The sequence below is a fragment of the Corythoichthys intestinalis genome, chromosome 13 (assembly GCF_030265065.1).
Source record: "Corythoichthys intestinalis isolate RoL2023-P3 chromosome 13, ASM3026506v1, whole genome shotgun sequence".
NCBI lineage: Eukaryota > Metazoa > Chordata > Actinopteri > Syngnathiformes > Syngnathidae > Corythoichthys > Corythoichthys intestinalis.
The window spans coordinates 18,215,512-18,240,369 of NC_080407.1; the positions used below are offsets into that span (position 1 = coordinate 18,215,512).

The 24,858-nt window shown below is 37.1% G+C and overlaps 1 protein-coding gene across 2 annotated transcripts in view; it reads left to right on the top strand.

Moving 5' to 3' along the window:
• The window catches only part of slc37a3 (solute carrier family 37 member 3), a 77,716-nt gene extending 53,122 nt beyond the window's left edge, over positions 1-24,594 (top strand). For both annotated transcript variants that reach the window (XM_057855489.1, XM_057855488.1), the window contains 14 exons: positions 3,492-3,625; positions 4,715-4,840; positions 5,265-5,379; positions 7,547-7,639; positions 7,708-7,791; positions 7,868-8,013; positions 8,120-8,216; positions 8,296-8,380; positions 12,589-12,737; positions 12,807-12,948; positions 17,477-17,578; positions 17,649-17,848; positions 17,917-17,982; positions 18,117-24,594. In XM_057855489.1, coding sequence (XP_057711472.1) covers positions 4,764-4,840; positions 5,265-5,379; positions 7,547-7,639; positions 7,708-7,791; positions 7,868-8,013; positions 8,120-8,216; positions 8,296-8,380; positions 12,589-12,737; positions 12,807-12,948; positions 17,477-17,578; positions 17,649-17,848; positions 17,917-17,982; positions 18,117-18,209 — 1,449 coding nt within the window. In that variant the 5' untranslated portion in view covers positions 3,492-3,625; positions 4,715-4,763 and the 3' untranslated portion in view covers positions 18,210-24,594. The remainder of the gene's footprint in view (positions 1-3,491; positions 3,626-4,714; positions 4,841-5,264; positions 5,380-7,546; positions 7,640-7,707; positions 7,792-7,867; positions 8,014-8,119; positions 8,217-8,295; positions 8,381-12,588; positions 12,738-12,806; positions 12,949-17,476; positions 17,579-17,648; positions 17,849-17,916; positions 17,983-18,116) is intronic.
• The last annotated feature ends 264 nt before the right edge of the window (positions 24,595-24,858 follow it).

Consider the following 24,858-nt stretch of genomic DNA (forward strand, 5'->3'; position numbering starts at 1 on the left):
CGGAAATGCCCCAAAACCAACAGGAAAAGACCCAAAAGAGCCCCAGAATCAACAGAATGTGACCCGAAATCAACAGGAAGTTACCCAAAATAAACAGGAAGTGACCGATGATCAGGAAGTGACCTGGAAATGCCCCCAAAATCAACAGGAAATTACCCAAAATGTACAGGAAGTCAGCCAGATCAATAGAAAGTGACTCGTGAATACCCTGAAATAAACAGGAAGTCACCCATAAACAGGAAGTGACCCGTAAGTGCCCCCCAAATTGACAGGAAATGACCCAAAATGGACAGAAAGTGAGCTGAAATCAATAGGAAGTGACTCGCAGATACCCCGAAATCAGCAGGAAGTGACCGATGAGCAGGAAGTGATCTGTAAATGCACAAAAATTGTCAGGAAGTGAGCTGAAATCAAGGAAACTGACCCATAAATGCCTCAAAATCAACAGGAAATGACCCAAAAGATTCCAGAATCTACAGAATGTGACCCGAAATCAACAGGAAGTTACCCAAAACCAACAGGAAGTTACCCGGAAATGCCCTAAAATCAACAGGGAGCGACCGATGAGTGGGAAGTGACTTGGAAATGCCCCAAAGTCAACAGGAAGTGACCCAAAAGATTCCAGAATCAACAGAATGTGACCCAAAATTAACAGGAAGTTACCCGAAATCAACAGGAAGTTACCCGGAAATGCCCCAGAATCAACAGGAAATGACCCAAAATGTCCATAAAATGAACCGAAATCAACAGGAAGTGACCTGTAAACACCCCAAAAGTAAAAGGAAGTGACTGAAAATCAACAGGAAATGACCTGAAATGCCCCAAAATTAAACTGCCACTGATTGGCATCGCCTTCTATCGCTAATCGTATCGTCTTGTGAGGTAGCCAGAGGTTCCCACCACGACTTTTTGATCGTCTCTTTGGTGGGAAAACGGAGATCTATGAACCCTGAACGCCTTTGCAAAATAAACACATAGTTGGACCGAGGCCCTTTTCAGCAAACTGTTATGTTTTAATAAATAAACCAAAGGAAATGGGAAGCCCTAACTGGAAAGGCGTTTTTTTGTGGCGACAACCACAAACAAATTTGAAACGTCGGTTTCCTCATTTTTCGGCTGTTTTCACCGCTGAAAAGGTCAACTTCATTTTTCTCTCTTGAGTTCACCGACAGTCCAGAATGCAATTTTTTTTCTAGCTAGCTAACTGCTTGAGTTGTCCTAATGCTAATTCCAAACCTAGGCTACACATAAGGAGCTAGCGCACATCACATGCTACATGGTTAAATGTTTAAACAAAACAAAAAAATGACATTAATGTGACGTAAGTACAAGCATTTTTAGAAAGAGGTTCAAAAACGGCAGGTTTAGTTTCGGAAAAATCTCTCAAAAGTGCGAATCCTGTATATTTTTGTGAATTTTTTGCACGTTAGCAAACGTAGTTGTAATTGTAGCACAATTATCACTTTAAAATTATCTCCAAAACCTGTTAAAAAAGAAAAAAAAAAAGAATAAGCAGCTAATGATGTATATTTTTGTGAGTTGTTTGTACGTTAGCAAAGCTAGTTTTAATTGTAGTACAATTGTAACTTAAAAAATATCTCCAAAACCTATTAAAAATAAAGAAAGAAACAAAAAAGTTAGCTGCAAATTCTGTATATTTTAATGAGTTGTTTGCACGTTAGCAAAGCTAGTTTTAATTGTGGTACAATTAGCGCTTTAAATATCAAAAAAGTGCAAAAAAAACTTTCAAAAAAGCAAAAACTTCTTTGCTAATTGTGTATATTTTTGTAATTTGTTAGCACGTTAACAGGCTACTTTTAGTTTGAAAATATCTCCAAGACCTGTTAAAAAGAAAGCTAAAGATTTAGCAGCTAATTCTGTATGTTAGCAAAGCTAGTTTTAATTGAAGTACCATATGCGCTTTAAATGTATCTCAAAAAAGTTCCAAAATAAAAGAATATTTTCTAAAAACAAACAATTTAGCTGCTAATTGTGTCTATTTTAGTTATTTCTTAGCATGGTAGCAAAGCTAGTTTTAATTGCAGTACCATTAGCGCTTTAAATATCTCCAAAAAGTGCCGAAAACAAGAGAAAACTTTCAGAAACAAAAAATTTAGCTGCTAATTCATTATATTTTTGTAATTTGTTCGCACGTTAACAAGCTAGTTTTAATGTAGTACAATTTTAACTTTCAAAATATCTTAAAAACCTATTAAAATAAATTAAAAAACAAAAGGTTTAACAGCTAATTCTGTATATTTTTATGAGTTGTTTGCACATTAGCAAAGCTAGTTTTAATTGTGCATTTTAAATATCTAAAAAAAAAGTGCAGAAAAGAGAAAACTTTAAAAAAAAAAAAGATATAGTAGCTAATTGTGTATGTTTTGTCATTTGTTAGCATGTTAACAAGCTTGTTTTAATTGTAGTACAATTATCACTTTAAAAATATCTCAAAAACCTGTTAAAAGAAGAAAATACAAAGGATTTAGCCTCTAATTATGTATATTTTTGTGAGTTGTTTGCACGTTAGCAAAGCTAGACCATTAGCGCTTAAAATATCTCTCAAAAAAGGGCCGAAAAACGAAAAAACAAACGACTAAGCAGCTAATTGTAAATATTATTGTAATTTGTTAGCACGTTAACAAGCTAGTTTTAATTGTAGTAAAATTTTCACTTTAAAATATCTCCAAAACCGGTTAAAAAAGAAAATAAATAAAAGATTTAGCAGCTAATTATGTATATTTTTATCGTTTGTTAGCACGTTAACAAGCTAGTGTTAATTGTAGTACAATTAACACTTTAAAATATCTCAAAAACCTGTTAAAAAAAGAAAGAACAAAAGATGTAGCAGCTAACTGTGTATGTTTTTGTCATCTGTTAGCTCGTTAACAAGCTAGTTTTAATTGTAGTACAATTAGCGCTTTAAATATCAATCAAACAAGTGCCAAAAAAGAGAAAAACGTTGAAAAAACAAACGATTTAGCAGGTAATTGTGTGTATTTTTGTCATTTGTTTGCACGTTAACACGCTAGTTTTAATTGTAGTACGATTATCGCTTTAAAAATCTCAAAACAGTGTTGAAAAAAAGAAAAAACAAAATTTAGCAGATAATTGCGTATATTTTTGTGGGTTGTTTTGCACATTAGCAAAGCCAGTTTTAATTGTAGTAAAATTGTTGCTATAAAAATCGCTCAAAATGTGATGAAATAGAAAAACTTGAGTCCTTTTGTTAATTTAGTAGCTAATTCTGTATATTTTTGTGAGTTGTTTGACGTTAACAAAGCTAGCTTTAATTGTAGTAGAGTTATCGCTTTGAGAAGCTTTCAAAATCGTGTTAAAAAAGAAAAAACTTTAAATTAAAAAAAAAAGAAGGATTTAGCAGCTAATTATGTATATATTTGTAAATTTTTGCACATTAACAAAGCTACTTTAAATTTAATTTTGTCTTTTTTTTTTTTTTTTTTTTTTTTTTTTTGTGTTGCAACTCCTAGCCAGCAGGTAGCGGTAGAATCCCAGCCAAGGGTGTTCCCCGAAGTGACGTCATATGACGTCGCCGCACAGTAAACACCGTTTGTGGCCGAAGTGAACAATCGGCGAGCTAGCTTAAACATCGTCAAGCGGGAAGGTAAGAACAATTGTTGTTTTCCTTGTCATTTATCATATAAAATGATTTTTATCTCATTTTTAAAGGTGTCGGTTGTCTGAAAATTTTGAGGAAAAAGATCGTGGTGTAAATGGAGGCTCTGTCGCAATATTTAAAGACACCTATCGAGACACCTAAGTGTGACTACTTTCCAAATAAATTAAATTGAGCACAAATCGGGGTTTTTTTTACGTTGAAAAATGACTGAAAGACTGAAGATTCTAATTTAAAAAATGACAATAAATCAGCGAATTTGACACAGTAGGATTTGATTGACGTTGCGTTCAAGGTACAGCCGTGCATTTCCATGCTGCCACTTCCTGTTCATCGCTAAAACGAGCGAATACTGGTATTTAAAATAAATAAAATAGGGTGTCATTTGAGTCCGCAGAATAAATCAAGCTGTATATTGGCTTCTACATTGAATTTTTTTAATTGAATGGACGTCTTTTCAAAGGTTGTTATAGAATTTTGATATGTTCTCAGTGTGGTTCATTCAAATTCCGTCTATAAAATAATTAATACAATTTAAAAAAATAATCAAAATAATTGTTATGATTTTATGGTCCTGGATAAACTATGTTTAATCATGTGTTGTTTCTATATTAAGGTTTTATGTTCGTCCCCAGTGTCACTGTCCTGTTGTGTTAGTGTCCCATCAAGAAAATTCCCCATTTATTAATAAACACGACTGGCGGGAAATTCAACTGCGCAATTTTAATTTTATACCTCTTTTAAAAATCCGATTTTGCAGTTTTTTGAAGTACTTTTAGTGTGGTTTATTATTACATGTTCGCTCTCTTGAAGCTATATATCAAATTGAATAATTTCAAAGAGTTTCTTTGTAAAATGGTAAATGTCTCAAGGGTTAGAAGTCATGTTAGCTATTATGCTAGCAAAGAAAAGCTAACTTTCGCATAAAATGTCCCCTCTGTTCTCTGTTACATCCAAATGGCACCTAATAATAAATAAAAGACCCTTCCAATGCTATTGAATTACAGTTAAATGACGCGGATGAATCAAAAATGACCTGAATTTCCCTTTTTGTTCCAATTTGTACCAACTTCCTAGCACCCTGAAGATCCCTACTTCCTTGAATTTGATATTCTCCTCCCCTGTGATGCCTCCCTCATGCTGTGGCTACCTGTCACAGTACACCCATCATCACCTGGTTGCGTTCCTCCTCACCTTCTTTAGGTAATCCGGGAATAAAAGATCCTCTTTTCTACCTTTTAACCCGTCGGACGTGTTTGCTGTCAAGCAGGTTACGCGTGCTATTTTTGGTGGGTCAAGAGCATACTTTCGAAACTAAGTGCGAATGGATGTCAAGGTATTCATGCGGGTCAAAGGTCTGTGAAGAAGATGTTGTCATCCTTCTGTGAATAGGTTTTTTTTCTCCTGTTTTTTTTTTTTTTTCAGATGTGAGGTTCATTAAAACTTGTTAATTATTGACCTTCATTCAAGGCTTCTTTGTCGTGTTAATGTTTGATTATTTGCGCTGAGTCAGGGCAAAGCTCGGCTGAGAAAATGAGTTTCCTGCGTGATTTCCCTTTTTTTTTTTTTTCGACTTTCACCTCACGTTGAATCTTGCTCCAAATGTTATCTCCCTCTCCTGTCATAGCTATGTTTTCCTGCACGCGTCCAGGAAGACGTTCAGCAACGTGAAAGTGAGCATTTCCGCCCAGTGGACGCCTTCTCCTCAAAATGGCAGCGCTCCCGCGTTCTCACCTGGCGAGGTCTGATAAATCTCCTATTACTGAAATGTCACTGTCATTGCACTTCTAATGCTACAACATTGTCACGTGCATCATTTCAGTGAGTTTAACATTAATAGACGTCCAGTCCCTTTGAAGTGAGAGTGTTCATTCGCTGCCGTCTCCCCCACTTCAAATGGATTGGACGTCTAGCACCGTCAGTGGTAGAAAATAAGTTAAAGGTGCAACACTAATTAACATAGCGTGTACTGTAATTTTCAGACTATAAGCCAATACTTTTTTCTTCATTTTGAATCCTACAGTTTCTAGTCCAGTGCAGCTTATTTGTTGATTAATTTGGGTAAATAGGCAACACATGCCTCCTAGCATGCATTGCAGCGCTACAGATGTAAATAACAATCAAAATTCATGTTCTGTGCTAATTATTTATTCAGTTAGTGTTCCAGTTGTTTCATTAATTGCTTGATATGGTGTTTGGTAGCACTTTATTTGACAGTGGCGTTATAAGACTGCCATAAGACGGTCATATTTATGACATGACGCTATCATGGGCATTAATGAATGGTTATAACATATGCCATTAACTGTCATCTGGCAAATTATTTTTTCTAACTCCAGTTTGGATCTTTTACATCCATTCAAAAGTGAGATAATATGCCGGTTAACACTAAATGACATCTGTTATAACCATTCATTAATGCTCATAACAGTATCATGTCATAGTTACGATTGTCTAATGACCTACTGGTGTTCTACACCTCTTTTACCCTTGCCTTGTCGTTGTGATGCCATTTTGTCGATGTAATTGTGAGAAAAATTGGAGAGACAGCGAGAACGAACAGTGGTATTTGGTATGTGGCAAATTTGGTTTTGCCATGTGGCATTTTTTTGCCATGTGGCAAAATGTAATTTGGCATGTGGATTTTTTGGGGGTATGTGGCATTTAAAAAAAATTTTTTTGGGATATGTCATTTTTGCAGGCCATGCACGTCCATGCCATTGACGGCTATGCACGTCCAAATTTTCCATTCATTTTAAATGGCAGAAAAACGTGTGTGGCTGTTTTTTGACCATACACTTACTATTCATGATAGCGCATTGACACGCAACTGGCACCCAAGGCAAGCTATGCCATTGACGGCTATGAACGTCCAAATTTTCCATTCATTTTGAATGGCAGAAAGACGTGTGGTTGTAATTATTGACCATACACTTTACATTACAGCGCATTCAAAATCAAATTCAAATCAATTTTGCCACATACCAAAAAAAATAAAATGGCACATGCCGAAATACATTTTGCCACGTGGCAAAAAAAATACCACATGGCAAAATCAATTTTGCCGCATACAAAAAAAAATCGCACATGCCAAAATCCATTTTGCCACATGGCAAAAAAATGCCAAAATCCATTTTGCCACTTGGCAAAAAATGGCACATGCCAAAATGCATTTTGCCACATACCAAAAAAAATGCCACATGCCAAAATACATTTTGCCACATGGCAAAAAAAAATGCCACACGGCAAAATCAATTTTGCCGCATACAAAAAAAAAAAGCACATGCCAAAATACATTTTGCCACATGGCAAAAAAATAACACATGCCAAAATGCATTTTGCCACATACCAAAAAAATGCCACATGCCAAAATACATTTTGCCACATGGCAAAAAAAAAAATGCCACACGGCAAAATCAATTTTGCCACATACCAAATATACAACTTTTCATTCTCAGCCCTGCTGAAAAATCGATTATTTCACTGACGAGAACTTCCAACTCGCTTTTGTTACCATGCGACAGTGCTGCCATCTGGTGTTGAAGGAAAGAGCTACTATTCCTCAATAAATTGGCCAAAAAAAGACATCTTGAAAACGAGTACAACAAACGTTAAGGCCCTCAGAAATTAAGGGGACGCTGGCGTATAGGGTTAAAGCATTTTTGCACTGTTACGTCAATATCTATGCACAAACGTGTAAGTACATCTACCTCCTAGCAAGTACTGTCACTATTAATCTATTATTTTATTACTGAAATGTCACTGTCATTGCACTGCTAATGCCACAACATTGTCACATGCATTTCACTAAGTAATACATTCTGAATATAGGTACTGCATAATCTGGGTGCTATAACAATAAACATTCTTTCTATTCTAATCAATGTTTATTACTTCTATTTGTTTTAGACATGGGAGAAAAACCGTCTGTTTGAGAATGAAGAACAGGCGACGCTCTTTCTGGGGGCGCTGGACTCCATTTTTCTATTTTCTTATGCTGTGGTAATGCCGGTTCTGATACTTTTGTGAACTTTGAAAAAACATTGAAATTGTACGGTTCTTCAACACAGGGTTTGTATCTGAGTGGCGTGATTGGCGACAGAGTCAACCTGCGCTATGTGCTGTGCTTTGGCTTGTGTGGTTCCGCTGCTGTGGTGAGTGGGCAAATACAATACTCCGACCTTATTGTCAATGCTTTGATTAAACGAGGCATTCATTTGCTGTGTACAGGGCTTTATTTTCGGGACGTTGACCGAGTGGCTCCACATCTACAACGTCTACCTATACTGCGGCCTTTGGGTGCTGAACGGCCTGCTGCAGTCCACCGTCTGGCCCTGCGTGGTCGCCGTCATGGCCAACTGGTTCGGAGAGACTGGGTGCGTGCGTTCCTGCAATTTTTTTACGCCTCAAAGCTTAGCAGCAGGGCGTGTAAACATCACGTGTTTACTCAAATTCTTATGAAGTGTGCTCTTGTGTGACCAGGAGTGGCTTCGTGTTCGGTTTATGGAGTGCGTGCGCGTCAGTGGGGAACATCCTGGGCGCTTTTTTAGCGTCCAGCGTACTGAAGTATGGCTACGAGGTAAGTTTGTTTTGTTTTTGTTTTTAAAAAAAAAGATTGAAGAGAGGTTTGAGAATTAAAAAAAGCGCTCTTTTGCAAGTACGCCTTCCTGGTGACGTCCATGGTGCAGTTTGCCGGCGGAGTCGTGCTCTTCTTCGGGCTGCTTACTTCTCCAAATGAAGTCGGTAAGGGATATAGTCGTTACTTGAGGAAAAATGTACCTCGAAGTAGTTTTAACATGCCATAATCAAACGGAGATATGATAGTTTTCTCGCTAAAGGGCACTCGTGTTCTTCGAACAAGTGATATTTCATTTCTGGAGGTTTTTCTCGTCAGAATTTGAGGATTTTTGTGTATTATTTGGGGCCTAATATATATAATAATAGCATGACTTTGGATACTTGATCCGAAATGTACAGTGATATGAAAAAGTATCTGAACCTTTTGGAATTTCTCGCATTTCTGCATAAAATCACCATCAAATGTGAACTGAGCTTTGTCAAAATCACACAGATGAAAAAAGTGTCTGCTTTTACTATAACCAACCAAACATTTTTAGGTTTTTTATATTTTAATGAGGATAGCATGCAAACAATGACAGAAGGGGGGAAAAATTGTAAGTGAATCCTAGGCCTGTCGCGATAACAAATTTTAATGTGCAATAGTTTATCTCATAAATTATTGCGATATTATTGCGCCCCCCCAATTTTTTAAAAACCAATTTACAATAACACAGTGAGAATACAGTTTATCTTAAAAGATCAAGTACACCCATTTAAACGTGATATGAAATCACAACTAAAAACAATAGCCTCTTAAGTAAAAGACAACAATATTAATACCGCACAGAAACACAGAATAAATAAAATGTGTTTTTCAAGAAAAAAAAATACAGTTGCAGTTAATAACCAAAGCATTTAGGCAAATGAAAACTTTTCCCCTCATAGCTTCTGCAATGGTGTTCCATAGGGATGCAACGATACAGTTAAGTCAAGGTTTGGTACGATTTTCGATACGGGGGACACAATTTTCGATCTGATTCAATACATTTAATGCTCTGGGGGAAAAAAATTACATCTGTATTTTTTGTTTCGTTTTTATTCTTAACGTAATTTCCCGAATATAAGGCGCACCTGTGTATAATGCGCACCCCAAATTTACTTGTAAAATCTAGGGAAATTATTGTACCCGTTTATAACGCGCACCCTAATTTTAGCACCAATAAATAGAAGAATACAAGAAAACAGAGCTCGTGTACAGATATGGAAATGTCATTTCACTGACTGGTGAAACACAGCACAAGCATAGCACATTGGTAGTTCAAAAAATTAACGCCTTCATTTTTATTTATCATGCGATAAATGGAATTCTTGCATATTGCGACAGGCCTAAGGATAGTTAAAGAGCAATTGAAACCAATTTTTACCCAACATTTTAAGTCACGTGTGTGCCCAATCACTGATTAGTGGTCTAAAGCTGCCCTACCCACTGTAAAACACACCCCTGGTAAGAAATGTCTTGATGAGAAGCATTGTCTGATGTGCATCACGACTCGGTCAAAAGAGCTGTCTGAAGACCTGCGATCAAGGATTGTAGATTTATTTAAAGCTGGGAAAGGATACAAAACCATCCCTAAAAGTTTGGATGTTCATCAATCGACAGTTAGAGTAGTTGCTCTTCCAAGGAGTGGCCGTCCACCAAAGATGATGCCAAGAGTTCAGCGCAGAATATTCAGAGAGGTAAAAAAAAAAAACTAAAGTGTCTGCTAAAGACAGAAATCACTGGCACAGTCCAATATCTCTCACACATCAACTGTATGTAAAACTATGGCCAAGAATGGTGTTCATGGGAGGACTCCACGGAAGAAGCCACTGCTGTCTAAAAAAATTTGTTGCTCGTTTAATGTTTGCAAAAAAGCTCTTGGACACTTCATAGAAGTTTTGGCAAAATATTTTGTGGATTGATGAAACCAGAATTGAATTGTTTGGGAGTAACACAACGTCACGTGTGGAGGAAAAATGGAACAGCTCACCAACATCAACACCTCATCCCCACCCTGAAGCATGGTGGAGGGAGCATCATGATTTGGGGCTGTTTTGCTTTCTCAGGGCCTGGACAACTTGCAATTATTAATGGAAGAATGAATTCAAAAATTTATCAGGATGGATGCTGCTACAGGACAATGATCCAAAATACAAAACATTGAAAGTGATGGTTCACTTACTTCTGTCATTGTTTGCATACTATCCTCATTAAAATATGAAAACCTATAAATGTTTGGGTGTTTTTTAGTTGAAGCAGACGCTGTTTTTTCATCTGTGTGATTTTGACTAAGATCAGCTCACATTTGATGATGATGATTCTATGCAGAAATGTGAGAAATTCCAAAAGTTTTCAGATACTTTTTCATCCCACTGTATCATTTTACAAATAAAGCTCTTGAAAGGATTGAATTTCTTTGCTATATGGCTGTAACGGAGTGGACACGTTATGCTCAACCGCACCGAACAAACTTCATAAAACTCAAAAACGGGGTTTTGAAGGAAGTAAAAAAATCAATTGCTTACCACAGTTGAATTTCCTTGGACTGGTGTGATGTTATTGCATCAGAGCGATGTCAATTTTTAATGGGGAGTTTTCTTAAAGGGACACGAACACAAGTTAGCAGAGTGGACAGTGACACTGGGGATGAACAGAAAACCTTTATTTATTTTTGATTAAATAATATATTTCAATTTAGAAACAACACATGATTACAGATGGTTTATCCATAACAATTATTTTGGAATTTTTGTTTCTACTTATATTAGTTATTCCATAGACTGAATTTGAATGAAACACAGTGGTGACATAGCAACATTCCAGAACAAGCTTTTACCAGAAGTCAATTTAAATTGTAAAAATAGAATTTAGGAGCATTTATCCATGAATTTAAAGTAGACGGCAATTGATAATACACAAAAAAACATTAGTTGAATGAGTATTTGTACAACTTTAGTGAAAATACAGCTTCATTTATACTCGGGCCACAAATGGCACTCTTTGGGGGGGAAAAATGACACACTCATAACTTGAGTATTCTTTCCACCGAATACTTTTTGACTTGTACTCAAGTACTTTTTACTTGATCCATAGACTGTATAATATATTGACGGGGCACGGGCCCGATTCATAGGGGGCCTATCTCCGTCAAAGCTGACAGAGTGGAAACACAGACAAAGAGCTTTTTCCGTTGAAAATTCTTGTGAACAAGTGCTTAAATCCCTGTATTCTTTATCGATATGGATGTAAAACAGTCTCTATTCTTGGTTAAAAGCTAAAATAAAAACTGCAGTTACCATTTATTTTACTTAAATATTGCGAACTATAATGCTAGTCAGTAAGCAAATTAGCGGCCGCCATATGTAAACAGCTTTTTCCGTTGAAAATTCTTCTGAATAAATGCTTAAATCCCTGTATTCATGATAGATATGGACGTAAAACAGCCTCGATTCTTGGTTAAAGCTAAAAAACCGTGCAGTTAGCATTTATTTTACGTCAATGTTGCGAACATTGATGCTAGTCAGTAAGCAAATTAGCGGCCGCCATATGTAAACAGAGCTTTTTCCTTTGAAAATTCTTGTGAATCAATGCTTAAATCCCTGGATTCTTTATAAAAATAGATGTAAAAGAGTCTTGATTCTTGGTTAAAAGCAAAAAATATAAAACGAGCATTTAGCATTTATTTTACGTAAATATTGCGAACAATGATGCTAGTCAGTAAGCAAATTAGCTGCAGCCATATGTAAACAGAGCTTTTTCCTTTGAAAATTTATTGTGAATCAATGCTTAAATCCCTGAATTCTTTATAAATATGAATGTAAAACTGTCTCGATTCTTGGTTAAAAGCAACAACAACAAAAACGTGCAGTTAGCATGTATTTTACGTAAATATTGCGAACCATGATGCTAATCAGTAAGCAAATTAGCGGCCGCCATATGTACACAAAGAGCTTTTTCCGTTGGAAATTCTTGTGAATAAATGCTTAAATCCCTGAATTCTTTATAGAAATAGACGTAAAACAGTCTTGAATCTTGGTTAAAAGCAACAACAAAAAAACGAGCAGTTAGCATTTATTTTACGTGAATATTACGAACTATGATGTTAGTCAGCAAATTAGCGGCCGCCATATGTAAACAAAGAGCTTTTTCTGTTGAAAATTCTTGAGAATAAATGCTTAAATCTCTGTATTCGTGCAGTTAAGTTATTTTACGTAAGTATTGCGAAGTATAATGCCTATGCTATAGCGGCTAATTTCTCCCATTGATTTTTTTCAATCAATATTAAGTTTATGAGTAACACTACTCTTACTCGAGTGAAATTTTTAACTAACTAATCTTGAATTTATGTCAGGTCTGAGTTCGGATTGTCAGACGAGGCACGATGTCGACACTCACAGGCCTCTAATAAACGACGAAGAGGAAGAACATGGGGAACGACGGCGAGAGCCTTCTAAAGCTGTCGGGTTCTTCCAAGCTTTCTGCCTGCCCGGAGTTCTGCCGGTGAGCTCCCCGATGAATCGTTTCCTGACTGAACTTCAACCCCTTGGCGTATGTTTTATTTTTTTGTAGTACTCTCTGGCGTATGCGTGTCTGAAGCTGGTGAACTACTCGTTTTTTTTCTGGCTTCCTTTCTACTTGAGCAACAACTACGGGTGGAAGGAGGCCGAGGCGGATCGGCTGTCCATGTGGTATGATGTCGGAGGGATCGTCGGTAAGTGAGAATTTTTCAGACGGAAAATTAGTCAAAACATAAACATCCAGACAATTGCGTTAATTGGATTTCTCATGCTAGCTCATATAAGCTAAAACGGCTATCTGGCGTCTACTCCTAGGAAAAAACTAGCATTAGGTACTAATTACTGTACAGTAACTGTAAAAAATCTAGCATTAGTACAAATTTACAGTACATTTATCGTTACTGTAATTATGCTAACTATGGCAACACCTAAATAATGTTCTAAAGATTAATATTTTGTTGCCAGACGGAACTGTAAAGGAACTCTAAAAGCTAGCATGAGCACTGATTTACATTACTCGTTACTGTAATTATGCTAGCTATTGCAACGCTTAAATAAATCATGCTATAAAGCTTAATATTTTGTTGTTAGGCAGAACTGTTAAAGCTAGCATGAGTATTAATTTACATTTCTTGTTACTGTAATCATGCTAACTATAGCAACGCCAAATAAACCATGTATAAAGCTTAATATTTTGTTGTCAGGCGGAACTGTAAAAGCTAACATTCATACTCATTTACATTTGTCAGTGTAATCATGCTAACTATAGCAACATCCAAATAAAGCATGTTATAAAGCTTAATATTGTGTTGTTAGGCGAAACTTTAAAAACTAGCATGAGTACTGATTTACATGTTACTGTAATTATGCTAACCATAGCAACGCCAAATAACCATGTTATAAAAAGCTTAATATTTTGTTGTCAGGCGGAACTGGAAAAGCTAGCTTGAGCGCTAATTTAACATTTCCTCTTCCTGTAATTATGCTAACTATAGCAATGCCAAATAAACCATGTTATAAAGCTTAATATTTTGTTCTCAGGCGGAACTGTAAAAGCTAGCATTCGTACTGTTTTACATTTCTTATTACTGTAATTATGCTAACTATAGCAACACCTAAATGTTTTACTGCTTAATATTTTGTTGTCAGGCAGAACTGTAAAAGCTAGCTTGAGTACTAACATTTCTTGTTACTCTAATTATGCTAATTCTAGCAACGCTTAAATACATCCTGTTATAATGCCAAATTTTTTTTTTTGTCAGACGAAACTGTAAAAACTAGCATTCGTGTTGATTTACATTTCTTGTTACTGTAATCACGCTAACAATTGCAACATCTATATAAAGCGTGTTATAAAGCTTAATATTTTGTTGTAAGGCAGAACTGTAAAAGCTAGCATGAGTACTGATTTACATTTCTTGTTACTGTAACCATGCTAACCATAGCAACACTAATTATAGCATGTTATAAAGCTTAATATTTTGTCGTTAGGTGGAACTGTAAAAGCCAGCATGAGTACTAACTTACATGTTACTGTAATTATGCCAACAATGGCAACACCAAATATGTTATAAAGCTTAATATTGTTAGGCGGAACTGTACAGTAACTGTAAAAGCTAGCATGAGTACTAATTTACATGCTACTATAAGTATGCTAATGATAGCAACACCTAAAGAAGTCATGTTATAAGGCTTCATATTTTTTGGGTCAAACGGAACTGTAAAAGTTCGCGTTCGTAATGATTTACATTTCTTGTTACTGTAATAACGCAAACTATAGCAACATCTAGATGTAGCATGTTATAAAGCTTAATATTTTGTTGTTAGGCAGAACTGTAGAAGCTTGCATGAGCACTGATTTACATGTTACTGTAATTATGCTAACGATAGCAACACCAAATAAACCTTGTTATAAAGCTTAATATTTTGTAGTTAGGCGTTACTGTACAGTAACTGTAAAAGCTAGCATTCTTTTACATTTCTTTTTAATGTAATTATTCTAACTATAGTAACACCTAAAGAAATCATGTTATAAAGCGAAATATTTTTTGTCAGACGGAACTGTAAAAGCTAGCATGAGTACTAATTTACATTTCTTGTTACTGTAATTATGCTAACGATAGCAGCACCTAAATAATTATGCTAACGATAGCAACACCAAATAAACCGTGTTATAAAGCTTAATATATTGTAGTTAGGCGTTACTGTACAGTAACTGTAAAAGCTAGCATTCTTTTACATTTCTTTTTAATGTAATTATTCTAACTATAGTAACACCTGAAGAAATCATGCTATAAAGCGAAATATTTTTTGTCAGGCGGAACTGTAAAAGCTTGAATGAGTACTAATTTACATTTCTTGTTACTGTAATTATGCTAACGATAGCAGCACCTAAATAAACTATGTAATAAAGCTTAATATTTTGTTCTCTGCCGGAACTGTAAAAGCTAGGATGAGTACTTATTTACATTTGTTACTGTAAACACGCTAACTTATAGCAACATCAAATAAAGCATGTAAAGCTTTATATTTTGTTGTAAGGCAGAACTGGAAAAGCTAGCATTCGTACTGATTTACATTTCTTGTTCCTGTAATTATGCTAACTATCGGAACACCTAAAAAAATCATGCCATAAAGCTTAATATTTTTTTGTCAGTTGGAACTGTAAAAGTTAGCATGAGTACTGATTTACATTTCTTATTGCTGTAATTATGCTAACTACAGCAACATCTAAATAAAGAATGTTACAAAGCTTAATTATTGTTAGGTGGAACTGTAAAAGCTAGCATGTGTACTGATTTACATTACTTGTTACTGTAATTATGGTTACGACCGCAACACCAAATGTACCATGTTTTGTTGTTAGGCGTAACTGTAAAAGCTAGCATGAGTACTGATTTACATTACTTGTTACTGTAAATATGCTAACGATAGCAACGCCAAATGTACCATGTTTTGTTGTTAGGCGTAACTGTAAAATCTAGCATGAGTACTGATTTACATTTCTTGTAACTGTAATCACGCTATCAATCGCATCGGTGGGGCAAATAAGTATTTAGTCAACCACCAATTGTGCAAGTTCTCCTACTTGAAAAGATTAGAGAGGCCTGTAATTGTCAACATGGGTAAACCTCAACCATGAGAGACATAATGTGGGAAAAAAAACTGAAAATCACATTGTTTGATTTTTAAATAATAATTTTAAATAATTTATTTCAAATTAGAGTTGACAATAAGTATTTGGTCACCTACAAACAAGCAAGATTTCTGGCTGTCAAAGAGGTCTCACTTCTTCTAACGAGGTCTAACGAGGCGCCACTCGATACCTGTATTAATGGCACCTGTTTTAACTCATCGGTATAAGAGACACCTGTCCACAAGATCAGTCAGTCACACTCCAAACTCCACAGTGGCCAAGACCAAAGAGCTGTCGAAGGACACCAGAGACAAAATTGTAGACCTGCACCAGGCTGGGAACACTGAATCTGCAATAGGTAAAACGCTTGGTGTGGACCACTGATAATCTCCCTCGATCTGGGGCTCCATGCAAGATCTCACCCCGTGGCGTCAAAATGATAACAAGAACGGTGAGCAAAAATTCCAGAACCACACCAGGGGACCTAGTGAATGATCTACAGAGAGTTGGGACCACAGTAACAAAGGCTACTATCAGTAACACAATGCGCCGCCAGGGACTCAAATCCTGCCAGATGTGTCCCTCTGCTGAAGAAAGTATACGTACAGGCCCGTCTGCGGTTCGCTAGAGAGCATTTGGTGGATGATCAAGAAGAGGACTGGGAGAATGTGTTATGGTCAGATGAAACCAAAATAGAACTTTTTGGTAGAAACACAGGTTCTCGTGTTTGGAGGAGAAAGAATACTGAATTGCATCCGAAGAACACCATCCCCACTGTGAAGCGTGGGGGTGGAAATATCATGCTTTGGGGCTGTTCTTCTGCAAAGGGACAAGGACGACTGATCTGTGTAAAGGAAAGAATGAATGGGGCCATGTATCGAGAGATTTTGAGTGAAAATCTCCTTCCATCAGCAAGGGCATTGAAGATGAGACGTGGCTGGGTCTTTCAGCATGACAATAGTCCCAAACACACAGCCAGGGCAACAAAGGAGTGGCTTCGTAAGAAGCATTTCAAGGTCCTCCAGATCTCAACCCCATAGAAAATCTGTGGAGGGAGTTGAAAGTCCGTGTTGCCTAACGACAGCCCCAAAACATCACTGCTCTAGAGGAGATCTGCATGGAGGAATGGGCCAAAATACCAGCAACAATGTGTGAAAAGCTTGTGAAGAGTTACAGAAAACGTTTGGCCTCTGTTATTGCCAACAAAGTATTGAGATGAACTTTTGGTCTTGACCAAATACTTATTTTCCACCATGATTTGCAAATAAATTCTTTAAAAATCAAACAATGTGATTTTCTGGGTTTTTTTCCCCACATTCCACATTCTCATGGTTGAGGTTTACCCATGTTGACAATTATAGGCCTCTCTAATATTTTCATGTGGGAGAACTTGCACAATTAGTGGTTGACTAATTGCTTATTTGCCCCACTGTATATAAAGCATGATATAAAGCTTAATATTTTGTTGTTAGGCAGAACTGTAAAAGTTAGCATGAGTACTGATTTACATTTCTTGTTACTGTAATCACGCTAACTATAGCAACACCAAATAAACCATGTTCTAAAGCTTAAAATTTTGTCATCAGGCGGAACTGTACAGGGTCTCGTAACCGACTTCTTGGGAAAGCGATCCCCGGTGATAGCGTTAAGTCTCACACTCGCCATGGCTTCTCTGGTGGGATACAGCCGTGAGTATTGGACGTTGTCGTCCTTCCGTTCCGAAGTCGCAACGCACCTCAACCCGGTTGGTTTTTGCAGATTCGCCCAACGACAAGACCTCCAATGCCGTCCTGCTGGCTATCACCGGCTTCCTGATCGGCGGTCCGTCGAACATGATCAGCTCCGCCATATCTGCCGATTTGGGGCGACAAGAAGCGATTAGGGGCAGTCGGGAAGCTCTGGCGACAGTCACCGGCATCGTTGACGGCACTGGAAGTATCGGAGCTGCTGGAGGACAAGTAGGTCTCGATGGTTAGTCAACGTGTGGATAAAAAGGAAGTATATTTGTTTTCTTTCCGTTTCGTAGTACCTGGTGTCCCTCATCGAGAGCAAGTTGGGTTGGGTAGCTGTGTTCTACTTCTTCGTGGTCATGGTAAGATATACAAGAAATAGAATGCTATTCAGTGCCGTGGCAGATCGCAAAGACAGTTTTATGGTATTTGAACGTCAAGAATTCTGACTTTTTGATGAAGAGCATTGGGATTTAACACGTTCTTAACATTACAGACAGGGACCAGCATTATGTTTATCTCGCCACTTATCTTGAGGGAAGTCCGCACCATGTGGAGGGAGCGACAGACACGACATCACCAGCTCTGAGACGCCTTCTTTTAGCATCTGGAGGTGAGTTCCTGTCCTTCCTCCACCACCTTGGACAGCATCCTCTATAAAAGACTGACATGGCCACGGAAGTAGACCCGTTGTACATAATTTTTGAAATTCTTGTAAATACTTGAAAATATTGCACTGTTGTCTTACATGCAGTTCGGGCTTGCACATGCAGGATTAGATTATGTCAATAACGCACTGTAGTGAATGTTTCAATGGCAGTGAATGAGTTGAAAATGTTCCACAAAAGGGTTCCGCTTCTGAAGAATGTCATGACTGCAACACTAACTTGTACTTTCAGTCTTAAAACATTGATGATGTATTAGCGAGAACGAGCACTTATGAGCACTAAGTGCGCTTTTTCATGTTCATTTTAGCTTTATTTATATACAAATTTCAGCTCGTCCTGTTGAGAAAAGAGCTTTTTTGTTTGTTTTCAATAAATGAAGGTTGGAAGATGGGCGTGTGAGTTTCTGAAGCACCAAGTAATTAGGACAATGGGCAGTCGGTAGCTTAGCCTCAAATGGTACCAAAAATAAATGGATGATCAATGTACAACGAGAGAACAATTGGCTAACTTGCATAGCAAAAGTCTGCTAGCTTAAATGGTATAAAATACTAAAAAAAGCACATATTCCCACAAAAAAAAAAACGACTAAATATACCTATAAACTAAAATACAAATGCATAAAAAAAATATTAGCTCAAACAAAAACTTAGCTTAACAGGGAGCAGCTGGATTCACCCATATTAAATGAGTGATGTCATATTCACGTTTGCCACTGGAGGGCAGTGTTTCTACCCAAATCAATAAACTCGATGCAAACACTTTCAAAACGAACCTTTACAATGCCGCAAATGCTCCTAAATTTCAATTTCAATTTATTCAACAAAAAAAAAAAAAAGAAATACTTCCCTAGAAGACAATTCATAACCTATGTATGTTGGAATTGTTATATTTACTGATCAGAATACTTTTTAGCCTATTTTTAAAGATGGAGATGGATTTCAACACTTTTAGATTTTCGTCGAGCTCATTCCAAATCTGGGGGCCTCTAGTTGTAATGCTCAGGCTGGTGCTAACAAGTCTTCTCTTTTTTCCACTGATGAGGTCTTTGTTTCTGGTGTTATGAGTATGGAGAGGAGTCCAGACTGGAATGAGCTCAGACAGTCTGCTATTCATATTATTTACAATTTGGAACATTGTACATGCGTTATGAAATGTGTTCAAATCAGTGAGTCGGAGAAGGCGTAAACTATAAAATAAGGAGTGGGTGGGAGCATTGAAACTAGCCCAGGACATGGCCCGTACTATCTTCTTTTGTAGAGTTTCTAATTTCTTTAGGTGACTGGAGAACGTGTTGCACCATATGATGTAACAGTAGTTGATATGGGACTCAAACAAGATTTTGTACAAGGTAAGAAGTGTGGTTAAAGGGAGATGGTGTCTTATTTTGAAGAATAGTCCAACGTATTTAGATAGTGTAGATATAAGGTGTTCTATATGGCATTTGAAGTTGAGAGACTTATCAATGAAGACTCCCAGGAACTTGGTGGAATCAACTTGTAATAAATTGTCATCGTTTACTTTCAGACAAATCCTGTTTGTGTCAACTGCTTTCTTGTTTGATCTAAATACAATGTAATTGGTTTTGTTGATGTTGAGGGAAAGTTTGTTGCACCTGAGCCAGCTATCTTTATTAACTCTGCGTTTAAAATATGCTGTAGGTCTAACGGGTTTTTATGTGAAAGAAACAAGTTGGTATCATCAGCAAACAAAATCGTGTAGTATGTCAGAAGAATTAACAAGGTCATTAATGTAAATAAGAAAAAGTAGTGGGCCTAAAATTGATCCCTGGGGGACTCCATATTTTATTTCCTTTTTTTGTGAAACGTGATTGTTAACACTTACATATTGTTGTCGACTGAGTAACTTTTGAACCAGTTGTATGCTATTCCTCTAACACCATAGTGATGTATTTTATCCAGTAAAATATTATGGTCAATGGTGTCAAAAGCCTTAGATAAATCCCAAAAAATGCCAACTCCAAAGTTGCCTTGCTCAAAGGCATCATTAATTTTTTCAACAAGATCTAGAATGGCCATGCACGTTGAATTCTTCTTTCTGAAGCCATATTGTGAACTGTTTAGAATGTGAAACTTGTCTAGGTATTCGCTTAGTCTATTGTATACGACTCTTTCGAGTACCTTGGAGAGAGTTGGTAGAACGGCAATTGGGCGATAGTTGTTGATGTTATTTTTATCTCCAGATTTGTACACTGGAGTGATTCTGGCAATTTTGGTCTGTTTTGGCACTACACCATGAAGTAGGGACAAATTAATGCAATGCGCAAGTGGTTTTGCAATTATATGGGCAATGGGAATCATGATCTTACTGCTTATTTCATCTACTGCTGCTGTATGAGAACTTCTCAGGTTTTTAATAATTGTACGGAGTTCAGTGACATCTGTAGGTCTTTAAAAAAATGAGTTTAAATAATTGCCAGAAAGATAGTGTTTGTAAAATAAACCTACAGGGGGTCTGATTTTGTTTGCAAGTTCCTCACCTATGGAAATGAAGTGGTCATTTAAGTTGTTAGCCAATAGAGAAATGTTGCCATCCAAAGAATCGGGTAGGACTGGTGACTTCTGGCTTTTGTTTATGACTTTATTTAAAATTGCCCAAGTTTTTTTAGAGTCACCTTGGGCTGCACTAATATGTTCTGTATAATAGCTACATTTGCTTTTCCTTAAAATATGTGTGAGTTTATTTCTGTATCGATGATATTTGTTTTTGTTTTCATCAGTAGGATTTTTTAAATAAGCCTTGTAAAGTTTATTTTTCTGTTTTATAGAGTTCAGTATCCCTTTGGTAAGCCAAGGGTTACAATTATTATTGCTGTGTGTGACAGTCTTCTCAGGAATGGAGTTGTGTATAGAGTCAGTTAGTTCATGGATCAAGCAGTTATACGCAGTGTCAGGATCGCAAGCATTGTAAACAGTTGCCCATGATTTAGCCTCCTCTGCAGTTGAAGACCATCAATGTATGACCTATCACTTAGCCAGGTTTCACTGCAAGCAATCAAATCAGAGCTGCACCCTGTAATGGACAATAGAGAGATTAATTGATCATGGTGTTTGGTGAGGCTTCTGATATTAAAATGAATTGCAGAAAAGTTGTTGCTATCATTAAGGTATTTCAATTGTTCAGGGTTGTACTGTTTGCAAGTAATATTAACATTATCATCATAGCAGTGTTGAGTATCTCCATCGTTGTTATCAAAGTTATCCATACCCATTTAAGTACAGTTCTTCATTTAGCACTACAGGGAAAGTATTCAAACATAAAATAGATAAACATAAGCATGCCCACGAGCACATGGATAGCCATGCATGGGCGTCTATTTTCATACAGTTGCATTCACACTCATTCATACTAAAGACCCATCCGCTCATGTGAAATATAGATTGACACATATGTATCATTATAATCTCAAACGATCACTCGTCATCCACAATATTGTAAAAGGGGGGAAAAAAACGTCGCTATGCATAAGAATTTATATTCATTTTCATTTTGAAACAACCCAGAATCATTTCATGAGAGAAAAAAAAAAAAAAAACTAGGAAATAACCCAAAATATACAGGAAGCCACAAGTCAATAGCCCAAAATCAACAGAAAGTGACCCGAAATCAGTAGGGAGTCACCTGTAAATGCCTTAAAATCGACATGAAGTGACCGATGAACAGAAAGTGGCTCGTAAATGCCCCCAAGATCAACAGGAAATGACCCAAAATGTACGTGAAGGGAGCCAAAATCAATAGGAAATGACACGTAAGTACCCCAAAATCTACAGGAAGCGATTTATGAGCACAAAGTGACAGGAAATGGAAGTGACAGAAAATCAAGAGGAATTGTTGATTTTGAGTCGCTTCCTGTTCAGGAATCCAAAATCAACTGGAAGTGACCTGGAAATGCCCCGAAAAAGAAAAGGATGTGACCAGAAAATCAAGTGGAAATGTTCATTTTAGAGTCACTTCCTATTCATTTGCGGACATTCTTGAGTCACTTCTTGTTCAGTTACCCAAAGTCAACAGGAAGTGACCAGTAAATGCTCCCGAATCAACAGGAAGTGACCCGTAAATGTCATTTGAGTTGAAGTGACCAAAAATCAACATTTTCTGTTGATTTCGGAGTCGCTTCCTATTGATTTGCGGAAATTCTTGAGTCACTTCCTTTTCAGTTACCCCAAATAAAGAGGGAGCAACCCATAAATGCCCCAAAACCAACAGGAAGTGACCCACAAATGTCCCAAAAGATGAAGTGACCAAAAATAAACATTTTCTTTTGATTTTTGAGTCACTTCCTATTCATTTGCGGAGATTCTTGAGTCACTTCCTGTTCAGTAATCCGAAATCAACAGGAAGTGAAATGTAAATGCCCCAAAATCAACAGGAAGTGACCAGTTAATGTCCCAAAAGTTTAGGAAGTCACCAAAAATCAACCGGAAGTGTTGGTTTTGAGTCACTTCCCATTCATTTGCGGACATTCTTGAGTCACTTCCTGTTCAGTTGCCCCAAAATCAACAGGAAGTGACCTGTAAATGGCCCAAAATCAACAGGCAGTGAGCCGTGAATGGCCCAAAATCAACTGGAAGAGACCAAAAATTAAAAGGAAATGTTGATTTTGAGTCACGTGCGTATTCATTTGGGAACATTTTTGAGTCACTTCCTGTTCAATTGGCCCAAATCAACAGGAAATGGCCAGTAAATGCCCCAAAATCAAACAGGAAGTAGCCTGTAAATGCCCCAAAATCAACAGAAAGTGACCCATAAATGTCCCTAAAGATGAAAAGACCAAAAATCATCATTTTCTGTTGATTTTCCAGTCGCCTTCTACTCATTTGAAGACATTCTTCAGTCACTTCCTGTTCAGTTACCCATAATCAACAGGAAGTGACACGTAAATGCCCCAAAAGTTGAGGAAATTACCAAAAAGCAACAGGAAATGTTGACTTTGAGTCACTTCCCATTCATTTGCGGACATTCTTGAGTCACTTCCTTTCCAGTTGCCCAAAATCAACAGGAAGTGACCTGTAATTGCCCCAAAATCAACAGGAAGTGACCTGTAAATGTCCCAAAAGATATAGTGACCAAAAATCAACATTTTCTGTTGATTTTTGAGTCACGTCCTATTTCTTTGCGCACATTCTTGAGTCACTTCCTGTTCAGTTACCCAAAATAAACAGGAGATGACCTGTAAAATCCCCAGAATCAACAGGAAGTGACCAAAAATCAACAGAAAATGTTGATTTTGAGTCACATTGTATTTATTTTGGGACAATCCTGAGTCACTTCCTGTTCAGTTCCCCAAAATCAACAGGAAGTGACCCGTAAATGTTATTAAAGTTGAGGAAGTGACCAAAACTCAACAGGAAATGTGGCTTTTCAGTCACATTCTTATTCATTTGGGAACTTTCCTGAGTCACTTCCTGTTCTGTTACCCAGTATCAACAGGAAGTGACTCGTAAATGTCCCAAAATCAACAGGAAGTGACCCGTAAATGTCCCAAATGTTGAGGAAGTGACCAAAAATCAACTGGAAGTGTTGGTCTTGAGTCACTTCTCATTCATTTGCGGACATTCTTGAGTCACTTCCTGTTCAGTTGCCCAAAATCAACAGGAAGTGACCTGTAAATGCCCCAAAATCAACCGGAAGTGACCTGTGGATGCCCCAAAATCAACAGGAAGTGACCAAAATTCAACAGGAAATGTTGCTTCTTAGTCACGTTCTTATTCATTTGGGGACATTCTTGAGTCACTTCCTGTTCAGTTACCCAAAATCAACAGGATGTGACCTGTAAATGTCTCAAAAGTTAAAGTGGCCAAAAATCAACATTTTCTTTTGATTTTTGAGTCACTTCCTATTTATTTGAGGACATTCTTGAGTCACTTCCTGTTCAGTTACCCCAAGTCAAAAGGAAGTTACCTGTAACTGCCCTAACGTCAACAGGAAGTGACCCATAAATGTCCCAAAAGTTGAGGTGACCAAAAATAAAATTTAAAAAAATTTGATTTTTGAGTCACTTCCTATTCATTTGTGAACATTCTTGAGTCACGTCCTGTTCAGTTACCCCAAATCAACAGCAAATGATATGTAAATGCCCCAAAATCAACAGGAAATGACCTGTAAATTCCCCAAAATCAACCGAAAGTGACCCATAAAAGTCCCAAAAGTCGAGGAAGTGACCAAATATTAACAGGATGTTGGTTTTGAGTCAGTTCATGTTCAGTTACCCAAAATAAGAGGAAGTGACCTGTAAATGCCCAAAAATCAACAGGAAGTTACCCGCAAATGTCCCAAAATCAACAGGAGGTGTTGATTTTGAGTCACTTCTTTTTCATTTTGGGACATTCCTGAGTCACTTCCTGTTCAGTTGCCCAAAATCAACAGGAAGTGACCCGTGGATGCCCCAAAATCAACAGGAAGTGACCCATAAATGTCCCAAAAGTTGAAGGAAGTGACCAAAAATCAACCGGAAATGTTGATTTTGAGTCACTTCCCATTCATTTGTGGACATTCTTGAGTCACCTCCTGTTCAGTTACCCAAAATCAACAGGAAGTGACCTATAAATGCCC